This window comes from Zophobas morio, unplaced genomic scaffold, assembly GCF_036711695.1.
Source record: "Zophobas morio isolate AGI-343-1 ecotype UQ-CSIRO unplaced genomic scaffold, CSIRO_AGI_Zmor_V1 ptg000004l, whole genome shotgun sequence".
NCBI classification, from domain to species: domain Eukaryota; kingdom Metazoa; phylum Arthropoda; class Insecta; order Coleoptera; family Tenebrionidae; genus Zophobas; species Zophobas morio.
The window spans coordinates 6,924,789-6,952,786 of record NW_026972109.1 but is presented as its reverse complement, the minus strand read 5'-3'; the positions used below and the strand labels follow the sequence as shown (position 1 = coordinate 6,952,786).

General features: G+C 36.7%; 2 protein-coding genes across 3 annotated transcripts; one reads left to right on the top strand and one right to left on the bottom strand.

Annotated features, from left to right (window-relative positions):
- Positions 1-209: 209 nt before the first annotated feature.
- LOC135139440 (beta-1,3-glucosyltransferase) lies at positions 210-8,687 on the bottom strand. Of its 2 annotated transcripts, none has more exons than XM_064069679.1 (10): positions 8,546-8,687; positions 8,151-8,209; positions 2,031-2,140; positions 1,601-1,789; positions 1,384-1,520; positions 1,154-1,337; positions 969-1,104; positions 766-919; positions 451-721; positions 210-402 (listed from the first exon to the last, which is right to left on the bottom strand). In XM_064069679.1, coding segments are annotated over exons 1-10 (1,392 nt in total). In that variant the 5' UTR covers positions 8,548-8,687; the 3' UTR covers positions 210-252. The 2 variants fall into 2 exon arrangements, with proteins under 2 accessions (XP_063925749.1, XP_063925757.1); XM_064069687.1 differs by having other exon boundaries at positions 451-712.
- A 3,195-nt stretch (positions 8,688-11,882) lies between these two features.
- On the top strand, positions 11,883-27,982 carry LOC135135646 (uncharacterized). Its single transcript, XM_064064758.1, has 7 exons — positions 11,883-12,285; positions 16,211-16,407; positions 16,752-17,097; positions 17,202-17,354; positions 24,754-24,886; positions 24,942-25,177; positions 27,677-27,982. Exons 1-7 carry the CDS (start codon positions 12,053-12,055, stop codon positions 27,900-27,902), a joined length of 1,524 nt encoding a protein of 507 aa, XP_063920828.1. The 5' UTR covers positions 11,883-12,052; the 3' UTR covers positions 27,903-27,982.
- The last annotated feature ends 16 nt before the right edge of the window (positions 27,983-27,998 follow it).

The following is a 27,998-nucleotide window of genomic DNA, read 5'->3' as shown; positions in this document are numbered from 1 at the left end:
GTGAATATTTTATGCGCGTCTTCCTGAAAAGGGTAATAGGCATTTATCGAATAAAAAATGCTTCCGAAAGGGTTCGCTCCATCAGGAAACACCAACTGACAATAATTTCTCGTTTAACAATTTACTTGTTGGCGAGTGAATCCTGGTCACGGCACCAAAATAAGTATAAAGTCGTGCTATCTACGAATCTCTTCAATAAAACACCCCCGAAATAAATATAAACTATATTTAAAACCATCCGTATCAAAAATATTACAATTCAACATGTACATCTGCACCTTTCATATCCTCCTCAGCGAACCACTTATCGTACACTCCAATGGGATCAATCATCCAGTGCTTATGGAAAGACACCGCATCCTTCGTAAGCAAATACTGCGGAGGATAATCGATTGGTCTCGCCTGAAAAATTTAAATAAACCCCAACTCGTCCACAACACTGCCGTTTACCTGATGGAAGAGCGGAGAATGAGTTACGCTCACCCCCAAACTGGCAATACATAACCCTAAAAACATATCATCGGGAGCACTTATTGACGGACATTCGCAAACCCCAGGACGCGTTAGTTGTTTCAAGAGAGCTCGACTGAACACCATCCCGCCGCCACCGGTTATGTAATTGTACCCTCTAGCAGAGTGAACATTGTAGCCGTATCTTTCCCCCAAAGCCACCAGTTTGGTGGCGTTGTAGCAAGTTAAAAGTTGCTGAATTCTGGAAACTCTAAAGGATGAAAGAGTTAAGAGTTGAGGGATGATCCACCCTACCCGAGAATTGTATCGTCGTCCGCCACCACGACCCACTGGACCCGGGGGTGGTGCTTGAGCTTGTCGTGGATGTGGTGGAGAATGGCGATGGTTTTGGCACAGTGACCTTGCTCGGTGTTGGGGATGCCCAGGTTGATGGTGGGGATCGAAACGTCTAGCAACTATCGTTATAAATTTGGCTAAAGTGGTATCACCGTACCTACCTGCCTCGTCACTAAAGAACTCAACATTGGACGCATATTGCGCCCACGTTTTTTTTACGACGGGAACCCTTTCTTTGTGGTACTTTTCGCAAGTTTTTACGGCAAAATAAATTGAGTCTTTTTCCACTAACGCACCCTTCGGAAACGTGAAGTCAGTACAGAGTGGTATCAAGAAACTAACTTACGCAAGGTTGGAATGTGAGTGGATAAGAAGCACAATTGTTGTTGTCTTGTTGGATACAAAAGGCGTTGTCGTTCGTTAGTACTTCACCTTTACCTTTATCCCAAATAAATAAAGCTAATTCGTGTGAACTGTCAATCTCGAAATCGGAATGAGGGGTGGCTGGGTGTCTCAATCTTTCGGCTAACCTAAATGGGATTATTAATTAACGAACGGAGACCTAACTGGGCTGACCTTTGCAGTAAATTGGTACTAATAGCTATCCCTGAACCCAGATTCGGAAACTTGAACTTTTGCGGATCCTCATAGAACGCAAAATGGTGAATTATTGTCGCTTCGTTGTCGTGAAGAGCATGTCCCAGCCACACCGCCTGCACCCAAATTAAAAATCGATGATTTAAAATTGGAACTGTCACGTCGAAGTTAAATATACACAATCGATGCACTGTACCTTACTCGGGTCGTACTCATTCAGCACCTCGCTTAAAACCCCCAAATTAACTCTAGTTCTGTCTTCAACAAAAAACACCCATGACGAATTCTCCCCATGTAAATCGTGCAACTTTTCAACCAAAGGAAGCACAGTCCAATGTCCCACATGCGGAAAATCCCTATGCGAGAGATGCACTATCGGTTTTCCCTGTAAATAATTCCCTCAACAAAACCAACAAAACAACCTCCTGAATTTCCACCGGATCATTGCTTCTTATCTGAAATCGTAATCGAAAGTTCTCGTTTGGAAACAAACGGTTTCCGCATTCAATTTAGCACGAAACGAATAATTCACCAACTATCGTAAATCGTACATTAAAACGGGCATAATTAAGTTGCATCGATCCGGAGGGTGCTAAAAAATTAAGAGCGAATTAAAGTGGACTCACTTGTTGGAGGGCTTCGGCTTGTTGTTCTATGTCGTTCTTTAAATTTTCAGCGAGTTTCAGGTGGTGCTCGTTCGGTTGGCTTAATATGATTATGACGACGTCTTTGATGCCTGGAAGGAGAAATGGACGACGAATAAATAAGAGGAACAGATCTGACACGGAGTGTTCGGAACGGGTGATTTTATTCAGCCGGCTTCTGTCATAAACGTCTGGAGAGGATAATAGACCGTTGTGTGCGCTAGAATTAACGACTCTATAAAGTTTAATATCTCATAATGGCATTAATTAAAACGTCTACGTAAAAATATTTTAAATCCGATTAAAACTGGGCTGGAGCGAAGCTCGAGACACTTAAAAATAGCATAATTATTTTGAGTGAAACGAACAATTAAGTATATGCGTAACATAAATAGGGATCTTGAGGGTACGAACATCGTAAAATTTACGAGCAAATTCAAACAAGTCTCGAAATAGTGGTTACACAACCGGTTAATTTAATTAGCTTTTTGTCGCCATAATTTTCCACTTGGGATTCGACTAAATTCTGCAAACATGCAGTAGCATATAATTCACGATGAACATGGCACGAACAACAATTCCGAAGCGGTAACTACAAATTATTTCTTCACTCTGTGCAACTGTTGGATTACTTTGTTAAATATTGGTTTAGTCGCCCGAAAAAGAATTATAATTGCAATTCGATATAGTAGGGAGAAAGCTTACGATTCATATCGCGCCTCAATCATGAAATTCCGAACAATAAAAATGGTAAACTGAATCGTAAAGTTTGAATAAAATTCCTAAGCTATTCGGTTAGAATAAATCTGTTTCGTATTCATGTACTATTTCTGGAAACTATGCGCGTCAGTAAGGTAAAAGCACGTTGATATTCTGAATGGTTACGGAACGTACAGGATGTTTCACTGCAAATGGTACAATTCGAATTTATACTTTAAAGTCAAATAAGTTTTCACTTTTCAATAATACATTATTAGAAATTTTCGTTTTTTCCGAGTTTGCTCTACCCCGCTAGATTGAGTTCCGTTGAAGCCTCAACTCTGGCGCAAATCTAATAAGCAGGTTTATGATCGACGCTCCCTTTTTCCCCTATAATTGATTGATCCTATTGTTGGAAGAATAGGCCGTCATTATCAATTGTTCGACGTGGCCGTCTACAAACCGGGAACGAATTCAATACCGCCAATTTACTAAATCACATCACGTACTTTATAATCCGAGGTTGGACCGTCGATGATCCGGTAACTAGCCCGGAGCGAGAACCGGAGCATGAGTTCGCCTTCCCTTTATATACACGGGGTTTTAGATGAGAAACTCGCGGAAGAAGTTTGTTTGCGGTGTGATTTATCTTACGTCTGACTCGTTTCCGCTCCGCTAAGTTCCGGTTCTAACGAGCCAACGACAGGGCTTTTTAAACCGAACTTATTTAATTAGACGGATTGATAAACCAATAGTGAACCTTTCCAATTCTGGAGAGCGCGAAACGTGAGATTACACCCGGCCACAAAGAAGTTGCAGAGACGTCTTTAAAATGGTAACGTTCACGTTATCAGTGTACTCTCTAACAAAAGAAATGGCGTGCAAATAATTATTTCGCTAATTTAAGCCCGTGCCAAAAAAGTTTGAATTTTGTTGCGAGTGTTATTTGTTTTTCATTGATCCGGGGTAATCCATGGAAATGGGTATCGCTACGGGTAAATGAAATTTTGTTTAAATGTGGAATAAATGGCAACATTTTTCCAGCCAGATGTATACAATTTGTTGTTGCATCATCCAGGCTTTAATCAAGCCTCGATCATTTTTTACTCACCGTCTTAGAGCAGTGTCTTGTTCCAGGCTGGAGCAACGTTTTGATCATACAAGGGGTAATTTATCATTAGAGAGTTGCAAGAGATGTTCGCAGAGGCACATAATGGATGACGGCTAATTAATAAAGCAACTAGCAATTTTTGTTTCTTTTGATCTATTAGACTGCGGAAAAGTTGTGACGGTTAATTTGTTAGAGCTGGTGTGTTTTCGACTTAGGGGTGTTGTTGGCTGAATGATGGCCTGTGGTGATTGCACGAAGCGGGAGATTTCTTGTCGTAGGAACAGCCTTAAGAGAATGGCACGACGCGAGATAGAAAACACTTAATTAGTCACGTTTGCACTTGGAAGTGCACCGAACCGGAAACGACTTATTTGGGGAAGTTGCCATATTCCAAATTGTTTAAGTAGATTAGAGAATCTGGTGACGAAGATTCGATGTTAATATGCATTGTGGTCCAAAGTCTCACAATTCTAAAAAAAAGGTGGTATAAGGTTATTTAATGCGTCACAATGGTGTGTATAATTGGTTAACGCAGGCCACAAAGCCGCCCCGAAAAAAGAGAAAAAGATCTCCACCCGTCCGTCATCCACCACCTTATTAAATTTCCATCCGTCCGTAGAAAGATTTTAAATTTAAATCCCTTCGATTTTCGTGTGGGTTCTCCCTTTCAGAATCCCTAAATACTCGAAATGCAAGAGAATAATTAAACGGAAAAGTAAACTGCATAGTAAAGCAGGTGAGAAAACACACTCCATTCCGGAACAAACTTCAAAGCACCCCATAAATTCCCCTATAACGAATTTCTTTCAGTTGTTAGTCGACGAAAGTCGTAATTTGCGCCACCACAACTTGGGAATGATACTCTGCGATACAACTCGAGTGCAATATATTTGGAAAGGTTGGAAGTACAATTCCGTGCGGTATCAAGAGTCGAATATAATTTTCTCTGGCCGATATCTCGATTCCTTAACTCGGCTCGAAAGTCGTGCAGCTCCTGGCTCTTTATCTATTTCCAATAGCTGTTCTGCATGCACCTTGCCACACGATTCCCCGATGATCTGGAGGAAGCCGGGGGTAATATAAATGTGTAATGCGGCCATATGCCGGGAATGAGTCAAATACGCAGTGGGAAGCTGCGAGGTCAGGCCGAATTGAGTCCAGAATTAAGGTAAGAAGGAATAAAATGCCGCCAGCACGAACTAGTCGGGCACACTGTCATTTGCATACAATATATTCTCCAAGGTCGTCCAAAGCATAAAGCTTCAGTTTACAAAATACGCACATTGAATGACAGTTATAAAGTTTCGGGCAAAAATATTCACTTGTTAGAATACCAAATAATTCATTTTAATTCCGAGTTGTAGCCTGTCTTGTGTTTCTATTCACGTACGGCTAAAGCGTATTAACTAATTAGTAAGATTAAGTTAAAATATAAAAGGCTTTACATTTGCAATGTTGCTAGACAAAATTAGTTACGAAAACTTAAAACGCTCGTCAACAACACAAGCAGCTACTTAAATCCATGTAAAAAATTACATATTATAAATTAAGAGCAACGTGTATAATAGAAACTCTTTCTTCCTCTTATGCTGTCATATATTAAGTTGTTATATGACGTAAATGAAATCACCAATTTCAAAAATATGTATAAGGTCCAGAATTGCAAGCATCAATTTCTCCGCTATTTGAAACAAGCGATGATCAAACTTCTGTCATTGCAATTAATTTATGCCCTCTAGCGCCACGTTTGTCGATAATCTCTCCATTTGCAGCAACATGTCCTTAAAAAAGCAAAACAAAATCTGTTTGCCCTCGCAGCGAAATCCTCCACCCACCGCCGAATGTGCGGCGATAAACAACAAATCATCGTTTGGAAAATCGTGCGAAATCCCACTCCTGACGTGTCGTCGTCCCATTTGACAATCCCCGCACGTGACTTGTCGTCATGCCATGTCACGGCAATCTCCGATCCGAAACGTTGGCCGTTTAAGGTCATTTCTTCGTATTTTTACGACGATTCGAAACGTTTCCGTTTTATTCCCGACATTTATTGGCCGGTAAATCCACGACTTGTTAACTTTATGACGGCTGTTTTAACGGCGGGACGCAAGGTGGCGCGATTTTCTAATTAAGCATTCCGAGGAAGTGCGCGCTGCCTTAAGTACTCGCCGAGAAAAACGAGGATAAACAAGGATCTGTTCACATTTGTGAACTAAATAAGGTTGGAGCTGGTTTTAGGGTGTGTTAATTTGAAAAATTTCTAGCGGAGTATCGTTTCGGTGCAACTGTCATGCACGAGATAAAATCGATGGGAAAGTTGAAACAAGAAGTGCGAAACTCGTGGACGTGACATGAACAGGGTTTGCACTCGATGTTTTTTAGTACGAGGAAGGAAATTTCGATGGGATGTTTGATCCAATTAGGGTGTTTTAGGATTTCTAAAGGAAAGCATTTTAAAGAAAATGCTAAAACAAGAAAAAGGCTAGTAATGAAGTCGTGATTATTTCTTTGCTTCGTTTAAGCTTCAGAACGAACTCATTAATGATTTAAGTATCATCGACTCGAGGTTTTGCAATTACAGAGGGATTTAAGAAGTACATAACAAACTCTGCAAACTAGAAATCGCACGGGATGAGGAATCGTATCCGACTGGTGGTGGATTGGATTTTTTTGCCTGTGAATATTAAAACATAAAAATTACTACTCCGTTGCTAACAAATTATATTTTCACAAATGCAGAGCGTGAATTATGAATAACGAAAATTCCGACATTGTATACCATACAATAGTACGCCATCTTGAAAAAATGGCGTATGACACTCGCTATAAACTGACATAGGGATTAGAAAATCTAATGAATTTACCGTTACTTCATCTGTTTTCTGTTAAATTATGGGTAAAGTAATTGTTATTAAGAAAGCACTGTTGCTCTCTTCCTCCGTCTCTTTCCTGTTTGCTATGCACAAAGCAACTATCATCTTGCATTCTGTTCTATTCTATTTATAAGGTTCTCTGAATTCGCAATTTGAATGTAGACGTCAGTATTCAACGTAATGCATGACATTAACGGTAATAATAGACCACATTTTAGTTTACAACTGAAAATATTCGGTAATATTGTCCTTAGGTATGCGAACAAGTTCAGGTTAATGCAATTATTTCTTGTTTTTTAAATGTAATGTTTAGAATTAGATCAAACCAAGCACCAAAATAATTTTATAAAATTTACGAGGTCCGAAAAACTCACGTAGTTTTTGTTTTTAGGATATGGCTGCTAAAAATAAGAAAATGGGCAAGGAATTTAAAAAAGCAAGAAAAATTATGAACTAATACAAACATCTTATAAAATCGAAACGAAACTAATTAAAAAAAATGCAAATATAGTTTTTATTTTTTATTCTAAAAATAAGAAAAAAATAAACATAAGTGAAATTTACTTTTTTTATCAACTACCTAACTTTTTGTCTAGTTTTTATGATTTCGTTAATACAACAGGTCTGCGACTATATGAAAATTAATCTTAAATTAGGCCTTTTAATATATGTATGTTCCAAAAAAAAAATGTTTTGGAGCACATTTGGAACGTTCTTTTGTCTTTATTATTAAAGTGAAGCATTGCCGCTTCTAAGTTTTAGGGCACCAACTATTTATAAAATTATATTCTGCTGACTTAACAGTAAAAATTTTAAATCAAAGATTTATATTCAAGTTTAGAACGAACGTCTATAAATCCCATTTTATGTTACTGAATCACATGAATTTTTCTAGAAGAGATGGATGAATAAATTTTAGTAGATGTTGTGTAAGCCTTGGAACAAGATTTTTTTGTACTATATATTTTTTTACTCAAAACAACAAACGAGAAACAGAAAGCCACATTTTTGTATTCTACAAGCTGCACAATCCGGGTACATTATAAAAGAACAAAATTGAAAAAGCGTCGTTTGTTAATTTTATATTTTAAAGTTTACACCGCCACTGTTTTGTTTCATCAATTTAAATATGACACTTAGAAAAAAATAAAAATACAATTACTTCCGACTAGATTTAAAAAAAAAAAAAAAGGCGTCCAGCGAATAACTATTCCTACTAAGTAAAAAAATATTTCTCCAAAATAAAGCCATCTCCTCTAATCCCCACAGTAAAACCTCCCCATTACATTTCCTTTTATCCCCCGGCAATAACAGCCCCATTCTCCTCCATAAGCCGACAATAAACATTTATTTTTTCATACAATAACGCCACAACCGCAATAAAGTAAAAGAAAAAAAATAAATAAAGCAATCACTTACCTAACCCCCAGACAGTGCCAAAAAACAGTAAAAAGATGACAACCGTCTCCATTTTAACCCTAAAAACGTAACATTATCTTCAGTAAAATGCCCTTAATTCAAACTTTTACGGATAAAACGCGCGACTTGAATGAGAAACTCTGGGAAATGTTATCACGCGCAACCCTCTTAAGGGCAAAGAAAACGCTTGCGCGCACTCTGTATTTTTTATTTGGCTTTATAAATTATTAACTTACGATAAAATGCAATTGATTTCTCATTAGGAACCGCAGGGTTTTGAGAAAAAACACTTGCGAAGGTGTCCCGGGGGAAAACACCCAAAACCGAAAGCAAACAAGTGGGAGACATAAACATAACCTCAAAGTTCCCGAGATTTGTTCGCTGGAAATACTTACATTTGTGCGTCGTTGGACAACTGGAGATGTTAAAGGCGATACAAATTTTTTTGGAGCGTAGCAGTTTTATAATTAAATGCCATGACGATTTTTGTTTGTAAATTAAACACAACAAAATAAACACAAGTGAAGAATGTCAAATTTTTCCAAGAATGTTCAATGTAGCGCCATCTATAAGTGAAATTTTGTGGTTGTTTCAAAGTCGTTACAGGTTTCTGTACTCACTACTGTCAAAATGTAATTAATTGAATATAATTAAAACGTCTGCCAAGTAGACAACCAATAAATCACATTTTAAATAAGAATACGTATATACATTATTGTATTTATATACAAGACGGCAAATTTTGATCACGACACTGTATTTTTCTTGAAATATTTAATCGAAAGAAGACGAATCTTCGAAACTAGGTAAATCGGTTTTTTCCGCGCCAAATGTCAACAGTCAATATGTCGGGTCATTGAAATGGAAATTTAGATTGAGATAAACATTCGAGATCGAAAAACTTTTACCACTTATGTGTGTAAACAGGTTATTTGAATATTTAATAACTCAACTCTATTAATTTCGTTGCTCCGTTTTTTTTTATCATAGACGTATGCGGAACTGCAAGTGAACAAAAAAATTAATTTCGTCTTTGTCTTGCGATGGATTCTTTACTACTGTAGGGGTCGTTCAACACACAGCACTTTTTTAACGCATTTTAACCTGTTTTTCCAACTAGATTTAAAAAGCAAGTATTTCAAGGTTTTTACCCTGTTTTTCAAGCCTAAAAAGTTTAATTTTAAGTGTTTTGTCCTCTTTTTAAAGAATATTAAAAAAGTTACAAGTTACATGTTTTAAGTCATTTCTAGCTATATTTTAAGTTTGTATTATATGTACCTGATGAAATTAACATTATTAGGTCCACAATTATAAAACTAAAAATATGAATACATTTTGGGTTGTTTGGCCTGTTGTAAACATCAATTCTAGATACTGAATTTTCAAGAATTTTGACCGGTTTGTAAAAATCTTCAAAAAATTGGTCGAAGGTTAAACGAATATAAATAAATAATACCAGTAACAGTATAAGAAACTAAATGACATCCTATAAATGGGTGGCGCTTTTGTCGGGAGGCGGTGTGCTCGGGCGCCAGCTCCCTTTCCGGAGAGGGAGCACCTGGGTTGCTCTAAAGCCGGAGATGCGGATCTTCAGAAGGTCTCCTGAGGGGCTAAATAAAAAACTTATAAACTTCAAACACAAACTGAGGAAAAAAACAGATCATGATCGTTCCGGGGTCCCCAGTGACGGCTTCCCGAGTCCTGTGGGGGCAGCGACTCCGGAACGGGACACGGATAGTGAACGCAAGTTCCAATTCGGTACCTACGTACCTCGGGACTGTGGTCGATTTGGAACTTGCACTTTCGGTTTACACAATCTCTCCCAAAATCTCCTAATTTTCCAAGCACTCTCTCCCAGCACCTGTGCGAAGTCTCACTTCTTGAATAAAGGCGGTTTTCCCGGTCGTGTCGGCGCGGTGGTCGCGAATTCACTCCCGGGTTTCGGTACTCATTTCCCTGTTTCCGGCCTGCGAAAATTCGCTTCATACAGTAGTTTCTTTGATCTAGATTTCTCAATGGAGCATTCTCTCATTAGGGTCTCGAAAACATAATTAAACTGTAAAAAAATCTCTATCTGTTCGATGAAAGTTACTGATTTATTGCCGCCATAAAAGAGACAAGTTGCAAAAGGAAAAAAGACTGCATTATTTCGTGTTGTGCGTTTTCGCCAAACTGGTGTGATAAGAGGAGAGGGATATTTGGGGCAGGAGTGGAGGTAGTGGATAAGAATAACTCTTTAAAAAGACAGAGTTTTAAGTTTGCTGCTAACTACCAACAAAGCTTTGATTTAATCTGCATTTAGGAATTTCAGCTGATCTGTAGAAATCGTGTGACTGTATTTTTTACGTTTGCTTTTTTGTTTCGAGATTTTTTAAATAGTTTTAAACTTGTAGACTGAACTAATTAATGTAAAGTGTACCGTAATGCATTTTTAAGTCTAAGTTTGCACAAATCTTGATGAAAGAAATCTAAACGCCAGACTGTAATTTGCAAATGACTTCCCTGTTCATCAAATTAATAGAACACCAAACAAGGAAGGGAATTAGCTTAATGTGTTTAAATTGTGTGCCTTTTAGTTAATTATTTGAAACTGGAACACCTTTAAGAATTAACGTTTGATTTATTTTATAGTTGTTTTTTCAAGTGCTTCCTTCTAAAGATTTATTGAAAAAAGAACAAGTTCACAAAAGTCTTCTATCTCAGTAATACGTCCGAAAACTGATTTTTGCTTGGTTCTTAATTTTTAGATTAACAGGTTTAGAAACGTTGAACTCTCGCATGTATAGAGTTACATAATAAATAATACCTGAGTAATATTTCTTCGAAGTTAGAAATTATTAACTACTCATATCGCAATAATTCCGCCAGAGTCTCAGTGATTCTTTTAAAATTATATTACGCATAATTTATAGTTAAGCCCTCAATATTATTAATTTTCTGAAATTTGGAAGCAACCTAGTAACAGGGGACACATTAAATGTAATATGTTCGTCCCTACCAAAAACCTGATGACGTCATTTCAAAAAATTAATCGGTAAGTGTAGTTTAGCGCTCCAGGTGCATGCGATTGTACTTCAAAGGCGACGAAAGTCCGGTGAAAATACCTTTGCAGATTTTTTCTGCCGCGTTTTTGGTTTACTTGGTCATTTCTGGGTTACGTTATAATAGTTTTACAATAGAAAGCTATTTGCTATCTAAAAATCTAGATGTGTGTATTTGGTACAAGGCATATGGTAAAATAAACCAAAAAATGTACGAAAAACCACACACGATCAAAGTAAAGATCCGCCACACAATCATCATCAATAACCAAAGTAAAAGTAAATCCGCATATATTTTTTACTCTCAATTTTTTACAGTTGTAATGAGTTTCTCGTTCCTCAAGTGAACCGGTCCTAGTCCAAACCGCCGGAATTTTCCTCCAATAAACAATATTTCCTCCACATCCTCTCAATCTCCATATTGGGTCACGATACATAAAAGAATAATTGCACTATAAAAATACCAGTCGCGTCTAAAAAATGCAGCCGCCTTTGGCAAACTCCGATGAAGAATGAAAGAGACCAGAAGAGAGAACGGCCCTCCGGCTCAGACTGGACCACTTGACGAGAAACTCCGGCCAAGAGTGCGCCGACCGGTGGGCCCACTCCCCGCACACGTCACCCACCACCGCCGCCAACCCCGCAGCCGCCCCCGTCCCTAACCACCCCGACCCCCTAAAACGCTAAAACAACATCGGTCCCGCGGCCGCTCCCGGCGGTGCACCTCCGGCGTCCGATGGTCTCACCTTCCTCGCCTAGCACCTACCTCTGCGGAAGTGTGTCAGTGTGTCGCTCTTGTGTTGGATCTCCAGCCGGCAGCATCTTCTTCTGTCGGCTTATTCATGTCTTTGCTGCCGCGAGATGCGGGACTCCGGCGACCGTATACGCAGGGAGCGCACCTCCCCCACGAGTCCGCGGATGGTCCTGCGGCGAGTGCTGGTGCTATCCGAGGGGCGGCAGTTCCGGGAGGCGGCGGCCGTGCTCCAGAAGCTCAACTGCAACAGCGTCGCGGCGGTGGCGGCGGACCTGCCCCTGGATTTTCTGGCTGAGGGGCTGCCGCATTCGGCGCAGCTGCTGGAGACGCTCTTCAATAAGTGAGTCGGGGTTGGGGTAAAATAACGAAAGTGACTTTTTTTGTATTTTTTTAACCGTATTTTTAAGGGGACTTTTTTTTTAATCAAATTACATAAGGGTATGACGATTTCGTGTTAGTGTCATGTACATACATGTATACACAGGGTGAGTGTGAAATATTTTTCGTGAAAAAAAAACAATTTCAAGAATAATGTAATAGCATTTTTTTTTCATTGTTAACAAAATTGGGCCCAATTTATAAAAAAAAAATATCGTTATGTAATCCGACTGCGTCTAGTTTCATAAGCTAAAGTTTCATTATTTGCAAGATTCAGTAGTATTTAGTAAAATAAAACTCGTTTCTATTTCTAATGAAACTGGAGATTTTGAAAATAAAAATTTCACGCTGTTGCAACATACCTCTTGTTGACAATGTTTTAACGGGTTTTTCTTATTTTTTTTTTAATAACGTCCTTTTTGGAATAAAAATCTTTGGGTTAGAATAAACTCAATTTTATAAAGTTCCAATATTTTCTGATATTCCAACCATGTATGTCAAACTTATAAAAACTGGAGCCTGAAAATTGACCCAAAAGTATCCAAAAGTTTCCGTCTGTCTGTCTGTCTGTCTGTCTGTTTGTCACGTAATGTACGAAACTGTCTCCTGTTTTAAGGCGACAAACTCATTCAAATCAAACAACGTGACATTCTTCCTTCTTAAAATTAATGCTTGTTATTACTGCTGAGAGGCGATTTTTCCCATTGGTTATCTGTTTTAAATATATTTTACATTGTCTTGAAATAGAAATCTTTGAGTTATCAAAAATTAAAGAATAAACTCAATTTTATAAAGTGCCAGTATTTTCTGATATTCCGACCATATATGTCAAACTTATAAAAACTGGAAATTGGTCCAAAAGTACCCAAAAGTTTCCGTCTCTCTCTCTCTCTCTCTCTGTCTGTATGTCACATAATCTCCGAAACTATCCCCTGTTTTAAGGGGACAAACTCATTCAAATCAAACAAATTTCCACGTGACATTCTTACTTCTTAAAATTAACGCTTATTATTATTGCTGAGAGGCCATTTTTTCCCGTTAGTTATCTGCCTTTTACATTGTCCGTACTTGTGCAATTTGCACAATCCCTTGCAATTTGCACCCCCAGAGCACAGGGGCTGCGGGGGTGTTATTTATGCCTCCGGTTTTTACTTTATAGAGGTTATCGCAAACGAAACATCGCAAAATCTAATTTTATAATTTTTCAAAGAAGCCGGATTTGTTAATCTTGTATCAGCTATAGACAAAACAACACTAGTGGTCAACTGTACACCACTGACTATATGATAATAACTTACTACGAATATAAACGCTTGAAACGCATGATTTCTGTTACTTCTAGGTTACAAAGAGCCAGTTTATAAAAATATGATTCAAAAAAACGTAAACCAAAAGAGCAATAATGCTAATACTAGTAACTTTGGAATGTTTTCATCATCCACCTGTTTGTTATTCAGGGAAGCAAGTGTTCACATTCGAGCCATTTTTTAAAGTAGTTGATAATAAAGGTACTTGTGCAAACCAAAAGTCGTAAACCAACCAATAAAACAGTTCTGCTTGATTAAAATGCTTCGGGGCGTCCTGTCGTTCACATAGCAACTCTATAAAAAACTGATTAATGCAGGGTTGGGCTTCAAATTAGTCCCAAAGGTTGCTTTTACTGTTTACCATTTCAGTATCTTTGCATTTAAATATATTTTATGCGTTATTTTACGAGCATCTGTGCAATTTCATGCTAGTTTATGATAGCTGTTACGACCAACCGTGTATGTATGTAGTAATATGCGACACCTATAAGCAACAATTGGTTTAATTTAGCATTGATTTAATTAACGCTAAGGTTACAACTTTTTTCGCTTGCCGAGCGCAAGCTAAGGTCTACTTTCATGTTTTTTCTGCGTTTAACTTTTATCTTAGAATTTACACAACTTTTATTAAGGCGCTAACACTGCATAAATTTGATGACGTCATCTGAAGAAATTATTAAATCAATTAATTATATAAAAGAAACTGGTCCCGCGCTAGATCGTAATACATGAGAAAGTATGACCACAACAAACACGCACCATCGGCTTCCAAGAATAAAACCATAATAAGCCTTGTATTTTCCCGTTTAATAAATTTCGCATTTTTGTGCCTACATAAATACGAAATACCATTCTAACACCTGCACGTGATAAAATCCCCGCAATTATCTAAAATTTTGAGTGTACGCCGCACAGTTACAACGGTAATTTCGTGCGTGAAAACGCCATGCAAATTGCCACAATTCCAAACAATAAAATTACAGTTGCCACTTCATCGCGGAATGCGTCTTATGAAAAAAACACAGCTAATTGGAAAAGACACGCAACGACAAACAAGTGACAAAAACTCCGTGAGCAAACAAAAAGATCATCATTCTTCATTTGGTGAGATTATGTGCGAAAAACTTTTGAATGGAGAGGAATTAAAGTTGATTATATAGTTTATTGGAGACGGGATGACGTTCCATTATTCTCCCATCTAAATCAAACACATCTTGATAAGTTAAATGGAATAACTTTTACTCGAAGTGTGCGGAGTGAACGTGCAATCGAGGATTTAGAAATCTGTAAAGTAACCGGAAGGTAAAGTCGTAAATTTTTTTCTATGGGTGGGATACGAAATTTTGACGGAATTTATGAAGGTGGCCAATGAAATGCGCTTTTAATTGCTGCTGAACTGTCTCATTAGGGATTGTTTTATGGAGGCGGAGAGGATTTCAGAAATGTGGAAGACGTCACTCTAATTTCAGGAAAGAAAGTTCTATTCTGTGACTTATTAATTCAAACGTCATCCTGATTCTCACATATTTTTTTTTTTATTATTAATCATGCATATTCATATTTTTGCCTATCTATTTTTAAAATAAGTGCTTTACTCAGCAATAAAATTTGTAAAAAAGCATTACTTATGTTTAGTACAGTGGAGGTATAATCACGTACGTGAACCCTAAAACAAAAAATAATAAATTCCAAAGCCAACTTTTCCGTAAACGTCAAATATAATTCAATTCCCACCACATCAGCATAATATTGACATAAATATCACAACTGTGTCTAACTTTTGCTCGAGACAAACCCGTCCATTTGATTTATGATCGCGTTTTCAGTCCAACCGTTACACTGAAACGAAGAGGAAACGATTTACTTTCTTCAGTTTCCTCTAATCATCGTCCAATATGATATATGACCTCAATCAATCAATAATAAACAAGTTATACCAGAACCGAATAGCAATATTTTTCAGTCGACTTGTTTTTTTTTAACCATCTGGCAGAAAGAAAAAATCCAAGGAACTTAAATAATTATAAATGTTCCACGGTTCAAAATCAGACTGCAACCGGCAATTATTTTTGAGTTAGGAGAAACTAGCGTTCTATAATTTTCACCTTTCGGAGTGATTGTTTGACGGAACGAAAAACAAAAAAATCAACCGAACGGTCTTGAAAGTTCGCATTTGGTGCCATTCGAGGGAATGGCGATAGAGATGTTAGAGCCCGGATGTAAAAAGACCGCATTTCAAGCATAAATTACTACTAATGATTGAATAATATTTTGAAATGTATGAGATAAGGGAGATGGATGTGGGAAGCCACGTTGAAGCGATGTGTTGAACATGCGTCAAATGTGCGTAATTTTTTTTTTTTGAAAAATGTGATCAATAAAAAAAAAGAATATTAAACATAATACAGGTTCCAAGAATCAAAATCGCCAGGTGGTCGACGGGTCCCATTGTGCCTCAGCCCGTTATTTTCACACACGTTGCGTCTGCTCCATCTCTCACAATTGTTTAATTTTACTGTTAATTCTCTGGATTCAAAATCAGCGTAGACGACACAGTTCTTACTCGATTTTACTTTCTAGGTTAATAACATCAGGTCAAAGGCCAAATATGAACGCAGAACAGGTGGTCTGGCAGTTGGTGAAGCTTTTCGCTTCACACGAAGACCCCACACTCAAAACTAAGGTGGCAAGACTGACTAGGATTTTGGTGGATTACCAGCCGGATTTTCACAGGATGTTGTCGACGAGGAAGAAGGCCCTCGAACATGCCATACAGGGTAACTTTCTCTGTTTCCGAAATCGATAGGTTTGTTTAAAGAGACACTTTCTCCCACGATTTAAATAAATGCTCATTAGACATTGCGTTAATAAAACTATTAGCACAGGTGCAATAATTAGAAAGTGTAGACTTATTGTGTTAGTGGGAAACGAAGTGTGGAGAAACTATTTCAAACAATGGGTGCAATTCAAGGCTCGAAGGAGTTGTTATGATTTACGAGCAATCCCTAATGAGTAACTCAAGATTTACCAATCGAGGAAAAAAATTCACTTACACCTAATGAAATAGTGTCTTTTTAGCGAACGACCGTGGAAAAAATATTTACAAACATTGTTTTGGCAGGTCTGGGATGCCACGGCTTGACTCCCGACGCTAGTGGCCTAACCCATCTCCACGTGGCCATAAAGGCCGAGCTCCACCGCCACATCGACGCCTACAAGAACGCCCTCCACCGCCTAGACGAACTCGGTCTAGCCGCGGCCAGCTCGAAAAAACCCGTAGATGCCTCACACCAAAGACTTCTTTCTCTGCATCATTCCGATGTCCAGCAGAGACTTATCGATAACAAGACTCTTCTCACCATCCTCGACAAACCCGACTTGAAGCAGTTGAGACCTTTGCTGGACACCTTATCCACTCGCGTCCAAAACGACAAAGAAGCCTTGTTTTGCGTATCGCAACTAAAGAGGTACGAATTCTCGATCAGTCAACGTCGGTTTTGCATTTCGAGGTTATTTTATAAAGTCTGTGCCCGACATCGAAACTGGCCCCTGAAAATATTGATCCTTGCAGGCTGCAGCCCACATGCGAGGAGAAACCTGTAGCTGCCCTCCTCATGTCGTTCGCCCGAGGTTGTGGCGCCCTCTTGGAGCTGATGCAAGCTTCCGAGAGTCCTTGCAGCAGCGACGGATACCACTCGGAGCCCGAGCAGGATAATGATCGAGGGTGAGCAAGATGTCGAGTTTTTTCGTAGACCGTTCCTTGTCTTTTTAAAGGGGAATTAATTATACATTTGTAATGTGGAAGTTAAAAGCGCTTCCGTTTCGTCATCGATTTTCATTTTGAATAATTTAATAAAGAGTCTCGCATGTCTTGTTAGTGGTACTTCTTGTCAGTTTAATCAGTGTAATTGCTATGATGTTGTCGAGTGAGTTCATTAGACGAACGGGTGGATTAAAAGCTCCGAATTGACGAATAAAATGTGGTCGACGTGGAGATGTCTAATTATGGCGTGGCACGCATGCTACATCCCTCACGAGAATTAATTAATTTGTAAATATGTGGAAAATGTAAATTATGTCCATGTTGGAAAGAGGCGGTTTATACAGGTGAATTTAAATGGGTGCTAATAAAGTCAGAATTAGAACTCAAACAATTGTCAACAAGCAATAAAACGCCGAACGTGAGTTTTACAAAGTGACTTATATTTACATATCAAAGCAAATTTTAGACGTGTAAAGGGGAAAAAAGCTAGGACACTTAAAAAATTTAATATCGTACGAACGAACAAACAACTGATTATTCAACACAGTACGGGGTGCAATAAAGTAACGAATAAAAGGCTATGAAAAAGGCGCAAACCGCTCATAAGACACCTTAATATCTGCGTTTGCAGAAATTAAATGCTTAAATTACTTGATATTACTACGTTATGAACTTAGCACCCATCAAAAATGTCAAATGGAAATTATTTTGTACATAAAAATATAAATAAAATTTTTACGATGTATTTGGTGTTCAAAGGTTACAAAAAAGCTCGCAGAGTTCGGAATTGTTCAGAGAAAGACTACCTAAATTTTGATAAAACAAGAAGAGCTCCACTTTTCATGAATATTAAAATCGATATTAAAAAATTCTCTGCGAAAGCGCTTTATTTTTTGGACAACGTATTTCAGACTAAATTACAAAGGACCTATGCATGAATGTAAGCAACTACGCATTAACTTTTTTTCAGTAAAGATTTAAAATCGTATTAATATTGTAAGCAGTTATTTAAATATAATTATCAGTTTTAAATAGTGAGATTCTAATTAAGTATTATAATTTTACCTGTTTGTCCAATTATGTAAATGATATGTTTCTGAGCTGTCAACAAACACGATTATTGTTGAAAAGACGAGAATTAACTGAGTACATTCACAGAAAAACTGGTTACTTTGCATAAAGTGGTTCTTACTTTGCAAATTACTTCAGCCTAATACGTTTAACAAAAAATTCAAAAAAGTTTTTTGTACGGTATGTAAAATCTTTATCCTGGAAATGTCGAATTTTTGTTACAACCATAAATTTTAGAAATACTCGTTTTGAAACTCATTTTATTTTTGATCCATATGGCAACAACTTTTAGGATTATTGAAATATTTCAATCTACAAGAAAATGTCTTTAGTTAGGTTTCGAAAGTGGCCGAAATTTTCATAAGGGAGTGGTATAGAAAAATTTTGAAAAAGTTGCCTAAAAATTCACAACAAATTCTGGGATATCAATTTTTAACGTGCTGATTCCAAAAATGTAGCGTGTTGATGGTCCCGGGATAAAATTTTAGAAATATTCAGTTTGAAATTTAATATTTTCGAAAAATAATTGCAAGAATTGCCATTTTTCAATGAGCGATTCTGGAAAAAATGATATAAGTTATCGAAGAAATGAGGCCGAAAGTAACTTTTGGAGGTCGAAATCTATAAGAAAATGTTCTTAGTTAAGTTTCAAAGGAGGTTGAAAAATGGGTGAAATTTTCACAATTTTCATTTATAGAAAAATTTCTAATTTAAAAAAGTTGCCTAAAAATTCCCAAAAAATTCTGGGAAACAAATTTTAACGTAATGATTCCAAAAAAATAGCGTGTTGATGATCCCGGGGCAAAATTTTAGAAATATTCAAGTTAAAAATCAATACTTTCTAAAAATCGTAAAACTGCCATTTTTTAATAGACGATTCTGGAAGAATTGTAGGAGTTATCGAAGAAATGACGCTAAAAGAAATTTCTGAGGTCGAAATCTACAAGAAAATGTCTCTGGTTAAGTTTTGAAGGTGGTAGAAAAATGGCAGAAATTTTCATAAGGGGGTTGAGATGCCTAAAAATTCCTAAAAAGATCTGGGAAACAAATTTTAAAGTGTTGATTCCAAAAATATATTGTGTTAATGATGCTAGGGCAAAATTTTAGAAATATTCAATTTGAAATTTAATATTTTCTAAAAATCGTAAAAATTGCCATTTTTCAATGGGCAATTCCAGAAAAATAGGAGTTATCGAAGAAATGAGGGTGATAGAAATTTTTGGAGGTCGAAATCTACAAGAAAATGTCTTTAGTTAAGTTTAGAAGGTGGTCAAAAAATTACCGACATTTTCATAAGCTACAGAAAAATTCCGATTTTGAAAAAGTTGCCTAAAAATTTCCAAAAATTCTGAGAACCAGATTTTAACGTGCGGACTCCAAAAATATAGCGTGTTATGTTAATGGTTCAAAGGTAAAATTTTAGAAATATTCAGTTTGAAATTCAGTATGTATCATCTAAAAATCGAAAAAATTGCCATTTTTTAATGCGTGATTCTGGAAAAATGCTAGGAGTTATCGAAGAACTGAGGCCGAAAGTAACTTCTGGAGGTCGAAATCTATAAGAAAATGTTTTTAATAAAGTTTCGAAGGTGGTCGAAAAATGGGTGAAATTTTCAGTTTTCATTTATAGAAAAATTTTGATTTTAAAAAAGTTGCCTAAAAATTCCCAAAAATTATGGGAAACAAATTTTAACGTACTGATTCCAAAAATATACCTACCGTGTTGATGATCCCGGGGCAAAAATTTAGAAATATTCAGTTTGAAATTCAATATTTTCTAAAAATCGACAAAATTGCCGTTTTTCAATGGACGATTCTGGAACAATGGTACGAGATATCGAAGAAATGAGAATGAAAGAAATTTTTGAAGGTCGAAATCTACAAGAAAATGTCTTTGGTTAAGTTTCAAAGTTGGTCGAAAAATTACCGAAATTTTATAAGGACGTGGTATTGAAAAAATTTTATTTTGAAAAAGTTGACTAAAAATTCACGAACAATTTGGGAAACAAATTTTAACGTGCTAATTCCAAAAATATAGCGTATGACCCCGGGGCACAATTTTAAAAATATTCAAATTGAAATTCAATATTTTCTAAAAATTATAACAACTGTCATTTTTCAATGACCGATTCTAGGAGTTCGAAGAAATAAGGATGAAAGAAATTTGTGGAAGTCAAAATTTACAAGCAAATGTCTTTGGTTAAGTTTTGAAGGAGGTCGAAAAATGTCCGACATTTTCACAAGAAGAGCCTATAGAAAAATTTTGATTTTAAAAAAGTTGCTTAAAAATTTCCAACAAATTTTGGGAAATAAATTTTAACGTGTTGATTCCGAAAATATAGGGTGTTGATGATGTCGGGGGTAAAATTTTAGAAATATTCAATTTGAAATTCAATATTTTCTAAAAATCGTAAAAATTGCCATTTTTCAATGGACGATTCTAGAAAAAAGGTAGGAGATATCGAAGAAATGAGGCTGAAAAAATTTCTGGAGGTCAAAATCTACAAGAAAATGTCTTTAGTTAAGTTTTGAAGGAAGTCGAAAAGTGGCCGAAATTTTCATAAGGAAATGGTCAATGGTGTAGTGGAAAAATTTTGATTGTGAAAAAGTTTACTCAAAATTCACAACAAATTCTGGGGATTCGGCGAGCTCATTCCAAAAATATAGCGTGGTTATAGAATCATTTCTGCCATAAACAATATTAAAAAAACTTGTATACCAAAAACATAGTTTGTCAATGAGAACCAGTTAATCTTATTAGCAATTGTGTTTAAAAACCTAAACGTTACAAATAAATTAACCAATTAAAAATGAAAAACTCCATGGTGCAAAAATCCCTACTAACACGAATGTGAGCATTAACATAAATTGAACTTTGGCGGCCATTTTTTTTTTTCAATTAGAATTAAATGCAATTTTCGCCGCTATTTAACTCTCTGTTCTTCCTCTTGAGTATGACACTAATGACCGTCTTTGTTTGATATTCTCTGTCCATCGCTAGGGAAAAAAAATGAAATTCAGATAACCCGACAAAGATAAATTGCTACAAACTACACTCATGTACTCAGGGTAAGGAAGGAAACGAGAAGATCTGTTAAAAGTTTATTGAAAATTTTACCTCGCTGTAATGACTTACGCGAGTAATCTAAGTGAAATTAAGTAGAGAGAGATATTTCAAAATGTTCAGTCACAATGAACTTTATCTAAAAAAGCTCTCCCCCACGTAGAAATGAAAGCGTCCGAACTTCCTGGCAACAAATCAAAAATCGTTGGGGCGTGTTCATTATTTAACGCTTTTGGAAAAGTGGCCCCGTCGACGCGACGTAAATTGACCACGCCATAACCTCCACAATTATTTATACCCCGTTTTATCTCTCACCTTTTCCTTCCTCTGAAATTTCCAGTCACAATAAAAACTCCTTCAAAACCGACTCGATAAACTAATCGCGTCAAGTCGACTACCGCAAACGCGGAAATCGGTTTATTTATTAACGAAACATAAATCCGCGCTGACGTAAAAGCGGTGCATAAACAAATCGCAGCGAGTGCTTATCCGAAAACAGCAAAAGCACTCCCAATTCGAAATAATCAAACAAAAACTCTTTTCACTAACGCTAGGCTCGCAATCTAATTGCCGGTCACCATGACAACATTGAATTCAAATGTTTCACTACACCAACGACGCCTCCCTGATTTTATTTTTTCGCCCTTTGAGATGAAAAATGTGCTTTCTCGGGGTTGGGGGTGTTACGTCCCGAACGTGCGTTAAATTCACGCAAAGCTTATTACGTTTATTAATATTCAGAACAACAAGGCGGAGTGGGTTTATGAAATTGTTGCTTGCCACGGGACGAGGAAGAGGGATATATTAACAATTTCGGCTTATCGTAGCGAATGATTGTGCATTATGCGCGTCTAGAGTACTAATTTCAAACTTTCTTAATTACCGTATTACAACCTCTCCCTTGTTTCTCGGCGGTTTTCAAAGGGCGGCTTTATGTTATGCTACTTATAGTTCGAAAACACTGCTTAATGTCAAATTTATTAAACGCCACTTTAATCAGCTTAAACTGAATTAAAAAAAAACAAGAAAAAGCGATATCTTTGTCGAACGGAGTTCAAACCGTTTTTGCTTTCCCGATAACCAATAAAGATAGCAATTCGTTTTTTTGGCAATAGAAATAACACGTTTCTAGTTAGTTTATGGGCTACAGCTCATTTATTTTATCAGGTGACGTTTTACTACTTCAGATAACAGTGATCTACAAGGAATCGAAATCTGTGACAAGTTTTACACCAGCATGTAACGTTTGCGAAATGACAGCACTGATTTAAGTAACTGGTACGAAAACCGAATATAATTACATCCTTTATTCACATTTACTGAATGAAGTATATAACATTGCATAAGGAAATATAATAAAACATATATGGCTCAGAAAGATCTGCATGTTTTAATATATTTACCAGAAAAAATATGCAAACAACGAGCTCCTATTCGCAAAATACGACCTTATATTTATTTAATGGATTTCTTTTGCCTGAAGGCATTCAAAATAAGGCCTGCACTCAACAGAAAATCGCTTTTATACGAATAAAAACAATATTTTATTTTGTTAAATAAAAATAAAAATTGCAATGCAAATTTTTTAACGATAGAGTTTTCTTATTTTCTTTTTAATTTGACAGGAAGGTGACCTCTTTCCTTAATTAAATTTTCAGTTAATTGGTTTTTAATAAGTGCTTTAATTTGTAATGCGCAATTATTTAAGAAATATTGATCGTTTGGTAAATTAATCACGGGTAAAATTAAGTAACTGGTTATTTCCACGTGTTTGGATTCCGGCTATCTTTTTGTATCTGCAGTGATTATAAAAACAACGGAAAAATAATCTCGAGACGTTTACATTTTCAACGAAAGTTGTACTTTTGGGAGCAAAATTCAATACACATTTTAAATAAACAGTTTCACAAGTTACGTCATTGTGTACTAGTGCTAAATAATAGATAACTTGATTGAGGCCGTAAAACCTAGCACGTAAAACAATGTTCGATAAGTGTCGCTTTTGTGTAAAGTTCCCCTGTCTTTCCGTGAATAATACGATGAAATTATGATTGACAGAAACTGCAATTTGTCTCAACTTAGTTTACAACGTAATTACAAGTTCTTTTGTCTTTAGAATAGAATGAAACAAACTTAACAAAACTTATACGACAAGCTTGGAATACCTGCTTTAATGACATGTAATAAAATTTGTTTCCCTCAATTTTACAGCGACTGAAAACCTCCTTCAATGGCAAAATTTACAAACATTTAGCAGGGAAGTTTATGCTCTCCTTCGAAAATAACACGACTCGGTGTGATTCTTTTACTTCCGAGCGTAAGCTATATGTTTTCTCGACCGATAGTTGTCAAATTTTGTATATACATTAGGGCTATCATGTAGTCGACGATTTGTTAAAAATCGTTAAATAAATGCACAATTTTATAAAAACAGAAAAATATTATATATACTTATATTACTTGAGGCAACAATCGCATAGCATTACGTACCTAAATGCTGCGCAAAGCAGAAAGGTCAGTTGTTGCTTGTTTGCAACGTTCACTGTAACAATGGCTTAATTTTTCCCCTTTTTGAGAGACGTTCCAGTGCTTTATGCTCCGAAAACAATTACTTCGATAACAAGGATGTTAAACCAAGTTTTGTGCAAAAACCTAAACTGGCTCCATTATGTTCGTTAATTTTCTAAGATACTTATTGTAGCAAACGACTGTGCGTTGAGCGTCTAGAGTGTATAAATTTCAAACTTTCTTAATTACCGTATTACTAACCTCCCAATCCCTCCATCCTGCTTTCTACGAACATTACTACTTATGGATTATTACTCCGAGCATCTCGGCTATTATATCCAGGGGCGCGTATTCACTGAAAGCAAGGGAAAAACTTCCACAACTTTTATCTTATTTTATTTAAGCACTAGTAAAATTTGAATTATGCTTTTGGCTTGATTGAGAAAAAAATTCACATTTTTAAATATATAAAGAAATTCTCGAGTATTCAGAAATTGTCGAAATATTTAAAAATGAGGATACAGTGTATAACGTTAATGCTGGTCCAGTTCCCCACTCCCACTGTTCAGTGTTATAAATGGTGGGGGACCAGTTACTGTGACAATACACCGAATCCTCAAGTCCATTATACACTAACTTAAAAAATTGCTTCCCCTCCACCGGAATCCCGCCACGCCATTGCCTCAGTCGTAATTTCCATTGTGGCCCGCGTTTCAGGAAGGACCTCGTAGGTCGATACGCATCCCTCTATTACCAGAACCGCCCCCGGGCCCTCGAAGCCCTCGATTCCCTCCCGGAATTGGCCCACGCCACTCAACTCAAATCGAAAATCCTGTTTTCCGTCGTCGTCGTAAGTTACACTAACTCGATTACCAAATTGGCCGTAAACTAACGAGGGTATACAGCTCGCTTTCAGGACCTGCAGGAATCTACGGGACGCCAAGTTGAAAGAGACGTTCCGAAATTTGCATCTCGACGGAAGGACGACGGTCGGTCAGACCTTGAGGGATGACGTGATTAGGTGCTTGGCGGCGGCGGCGGACACCTACCCGCTCGGGGAGGCGGAACACCAGGTCAAGGCGTTAGTGTGCGACACGCTGAAGGAGTACAAGTGCTTGGAGGGCTGTGCGACTCTGCGCAGGTGAGAGGGGGAATAGCAGGAGGCGGGGGGAAGTTTTGTGTAAGTTGGAGCGAAGGGCCAACTTCTTGTTCCTCCCGCCTTTTAGCGGGTTTTCTGTTTGGGGTTCTTTTCCGAAAAGTTTTACCAACTTTCGGATCGTATTATATAGGGTGAGTGTGAACGCTAGCGGAAACTTACTACACAAACTTTAGTTTTAACGCTGATGTCTTTGTTTTAGTTAACAAATTTGTCTTAAAATATTTTTCGGTTTTACGAAAATTCAATGATTTTCTAATATTGAGTTCCAGACCTTTTAATAACCTTTCTTTACACAATTCTTCCCGTCGAGGATTTAATTGACATAACAAAATTTTTTTAATAATAATCTAAAAAGACAGTGTTTTAAATGAGGTTTAAGGTCAGGAATAGTCAGTCTTAATTTTTGAAACGCAAGATTTCTGAAATTGAGGGAACAGTAAGATTAGAAGACGTGAGAGAAGAATTTCGTTCAGTAAAAAGAATATATAGAAGAATTTTGATTTCAGCTCGGGTGTTAAGTTGAAGAGAGATGTTATTTAGAGTAATTTAGAAAATATTCTAGAAGGATACTAATCGAAATCTAATATAAACAGAACATTTTCGATTTCAGCACAAGGTAGCATTTGTAGAAATAGAAAGTTGCAGTTAATTGAAGTATGTTTTAGAAGAATTATATTCGTTAAGGAAAAGGGAGAGAAGACTTTCAAGTTCAATTCTTACCTTTAACCAAAGAATTTTAGAACAATCTATATGAAAAAAAAAACGAAATGTCCTCGAACGAAGACGGAGAGACGAATAAAACTTTCAGGAACTATAGAAAGTAATCAAAAATTGTTCTTCACGGTTTACCAACCGAAGACAAGACGAACAAAAAGTGAGAAAAGGAAACAAACAGACATCGGAGTCGGTTTAAAAAGTTGGGATTTCCACAGGGCATCAGAGTCAGAGTTTGGGTCATCAATTATTTACTTAAAAAGAATATGAATTTAAAATTCATCGGTTTTAAAGATGACGGCAAACGAATGCTTTCACTCAGGATATCCGAGATAAATTTTTATGGGTTTTATTTTTACAAGTATTTCGTATTCAGACCAAAGAGCGAACTCAAATCCATCCACCGACTTGTAGATTGAGACCTCCCTTCTTGATTGGTTTTTTGTATGTCTTCTTAAAATTAATGATCAGATTATTTTGTCGCTCTCTTCAATTGAAAAAGCTGATTTGCATTAATATCAAAAATTTGGTTTCGAATACGATCCGTATTGCATTGAAAATATCCAAAGCAATTCCACGTGAAAAATAAATTTCCTTTGGTATTACCGACGATAAATCGATGAGATCCGTATTCAGATCCGGATACAAGTTATGAACATAACTAAATTATCAGTGTTAATAAGCCAAGGCCACTGATAGTTACGACATAATTTCCAGTTTGTGAAACCACTACTTGAAAATTATTCATTTCGGGTTTTTTTTTTCAACTCAAAGTAAATAATTCTATACGTTAGGTAGCAGCTTCTTTAAAGTGGTACAACACTTTTTTTCTTGTGTTCACCGCTTAATCAGTGAGAAACCACAACAGTTTTTCCACGCTACAGTTCCCACATTTTTTGATGCCGCAAAAGATTGTACGTAATTCCCAGACGCATTTTTTACTATTTACAGGACTCGTGATGTATTTTCTTCAATAACATTTTCTATTTAATAATTATTTGCATCGTCAGACTGGAACCGACATTTAAAAAATCATTAATTAATATTAAAACTATTTTTCCGTTATTTTGTAATTGATACAACTCGTTGTAAAAATATAATTACAATACGCAATATTAATGAATTATAGAGAGAAATAAATGCCGGGTGATTAATTATTGAAGCAAATTTTTGTGTTGGTAGTTCTAAATAATTGGCAGCAGTGCTGTATGTCAGTTTGCAGTTGTCAATTTTGACATCAGCATGCCAGCAAACGTTTTGATGGGCTGAGACGATTGAGCTACTGGCTTGTGTCACAAATGTTACTTTGACAATAAGGTATGCCATCATAAAATTTTAAATATGTTGCCAACCTGACAAAAAAATCGCAAACATTAATAGCCACTCGGTATATATTTATGTGAACGAATGAATTTAATTTAATAGAAACGTTAAAACTTACTTTCTTGAAAATAAAGCGTTTTCTTCAACGTCTAGATCAATAAATTAGTCTGAAAACTGGCTTTTAATTCAACCTTCTCTTCACGTCACAGGAGTTCTAATTACATTTCTGTATCTTAGCAACCTATTCACACCCACTAGAATACTTCAGATTAATAAAACAATAGTGCAGATCTTCAACGACTTTACCAATCAAAGGTAGTTGTATTAAATATAAGTCTCATCATTATACGAATGGCTTCAGCCACAAAATTGTGTTCTTTTGGTGTTCGAAATACCACCACCGGTGACGACTGTCCTCAAATAATGACGACGATTGTGTTTCAGGTACATAGGAGACGTCACCAGGGTGGCGTGGCTCCTAGTCAATCAACTCCCAGCGTACGAGCTCGACACAGATTTCCAGACTCCGATTAGATTAAAACCAGAGAAACATCAAAGGCATCACTCCGCTGACCGTACCAGCGACATGGTGAAATCCTATCTGTGGCCAGCTTTGGTGCTTCAGAATGTTTGCGTGTATAAAGCGGTTGTTGTAACAGGGGGGACTTGATTAGTTAAAGCTAAAGTAATCATATATTTGTTTTGTGCTTTGTAAATAGGATAACTTTTATCAATAAATACACAAGTTTATGACAGTTCATTATTC

Excerpts from the sequence above, each read along its gene's own strand:
- LOC135135646 (XM_064064758.1), top strand. The coding sequence starts at position 12,053 with ATGCGGGACTCCGGCGACCGTATACGCAGGGAGCGCACCTCCCCCACG. Across the intron at positions 12,286-16,210 it reads CTGGAGACGCTCTTCAATAA|GTTAATAACATCAGGTCAAA; the intron begins GTGAGTCGGGGT and ends TTTACTTTCTAG. Across the intron at positions 16,408-16,751 it reads CCTCGAACATGCCATACAGG|GTCTGGGATGCCACGGCTTG; the intron begins GTAACTTTCTCT and ends TTGTTTTGGCAG.
- LOC135139440 (XM_064069679.1), bottom strand. Across the intron at positions 920-968 it reads GTTCTTTAGTGACGAGGCAG|ACGTTTCGATCCCCACCATC; the intron begins GTAGGTACGGTG and ends GATAGTTGCTAG. Across the intron at positions 403-450 it reads ATTCTCCGCTCTTCCATCAG|GCGAGACCAATCGATTATCC; the intron begins GTAAACGGCAGT and ends TAAATTTTTCAG.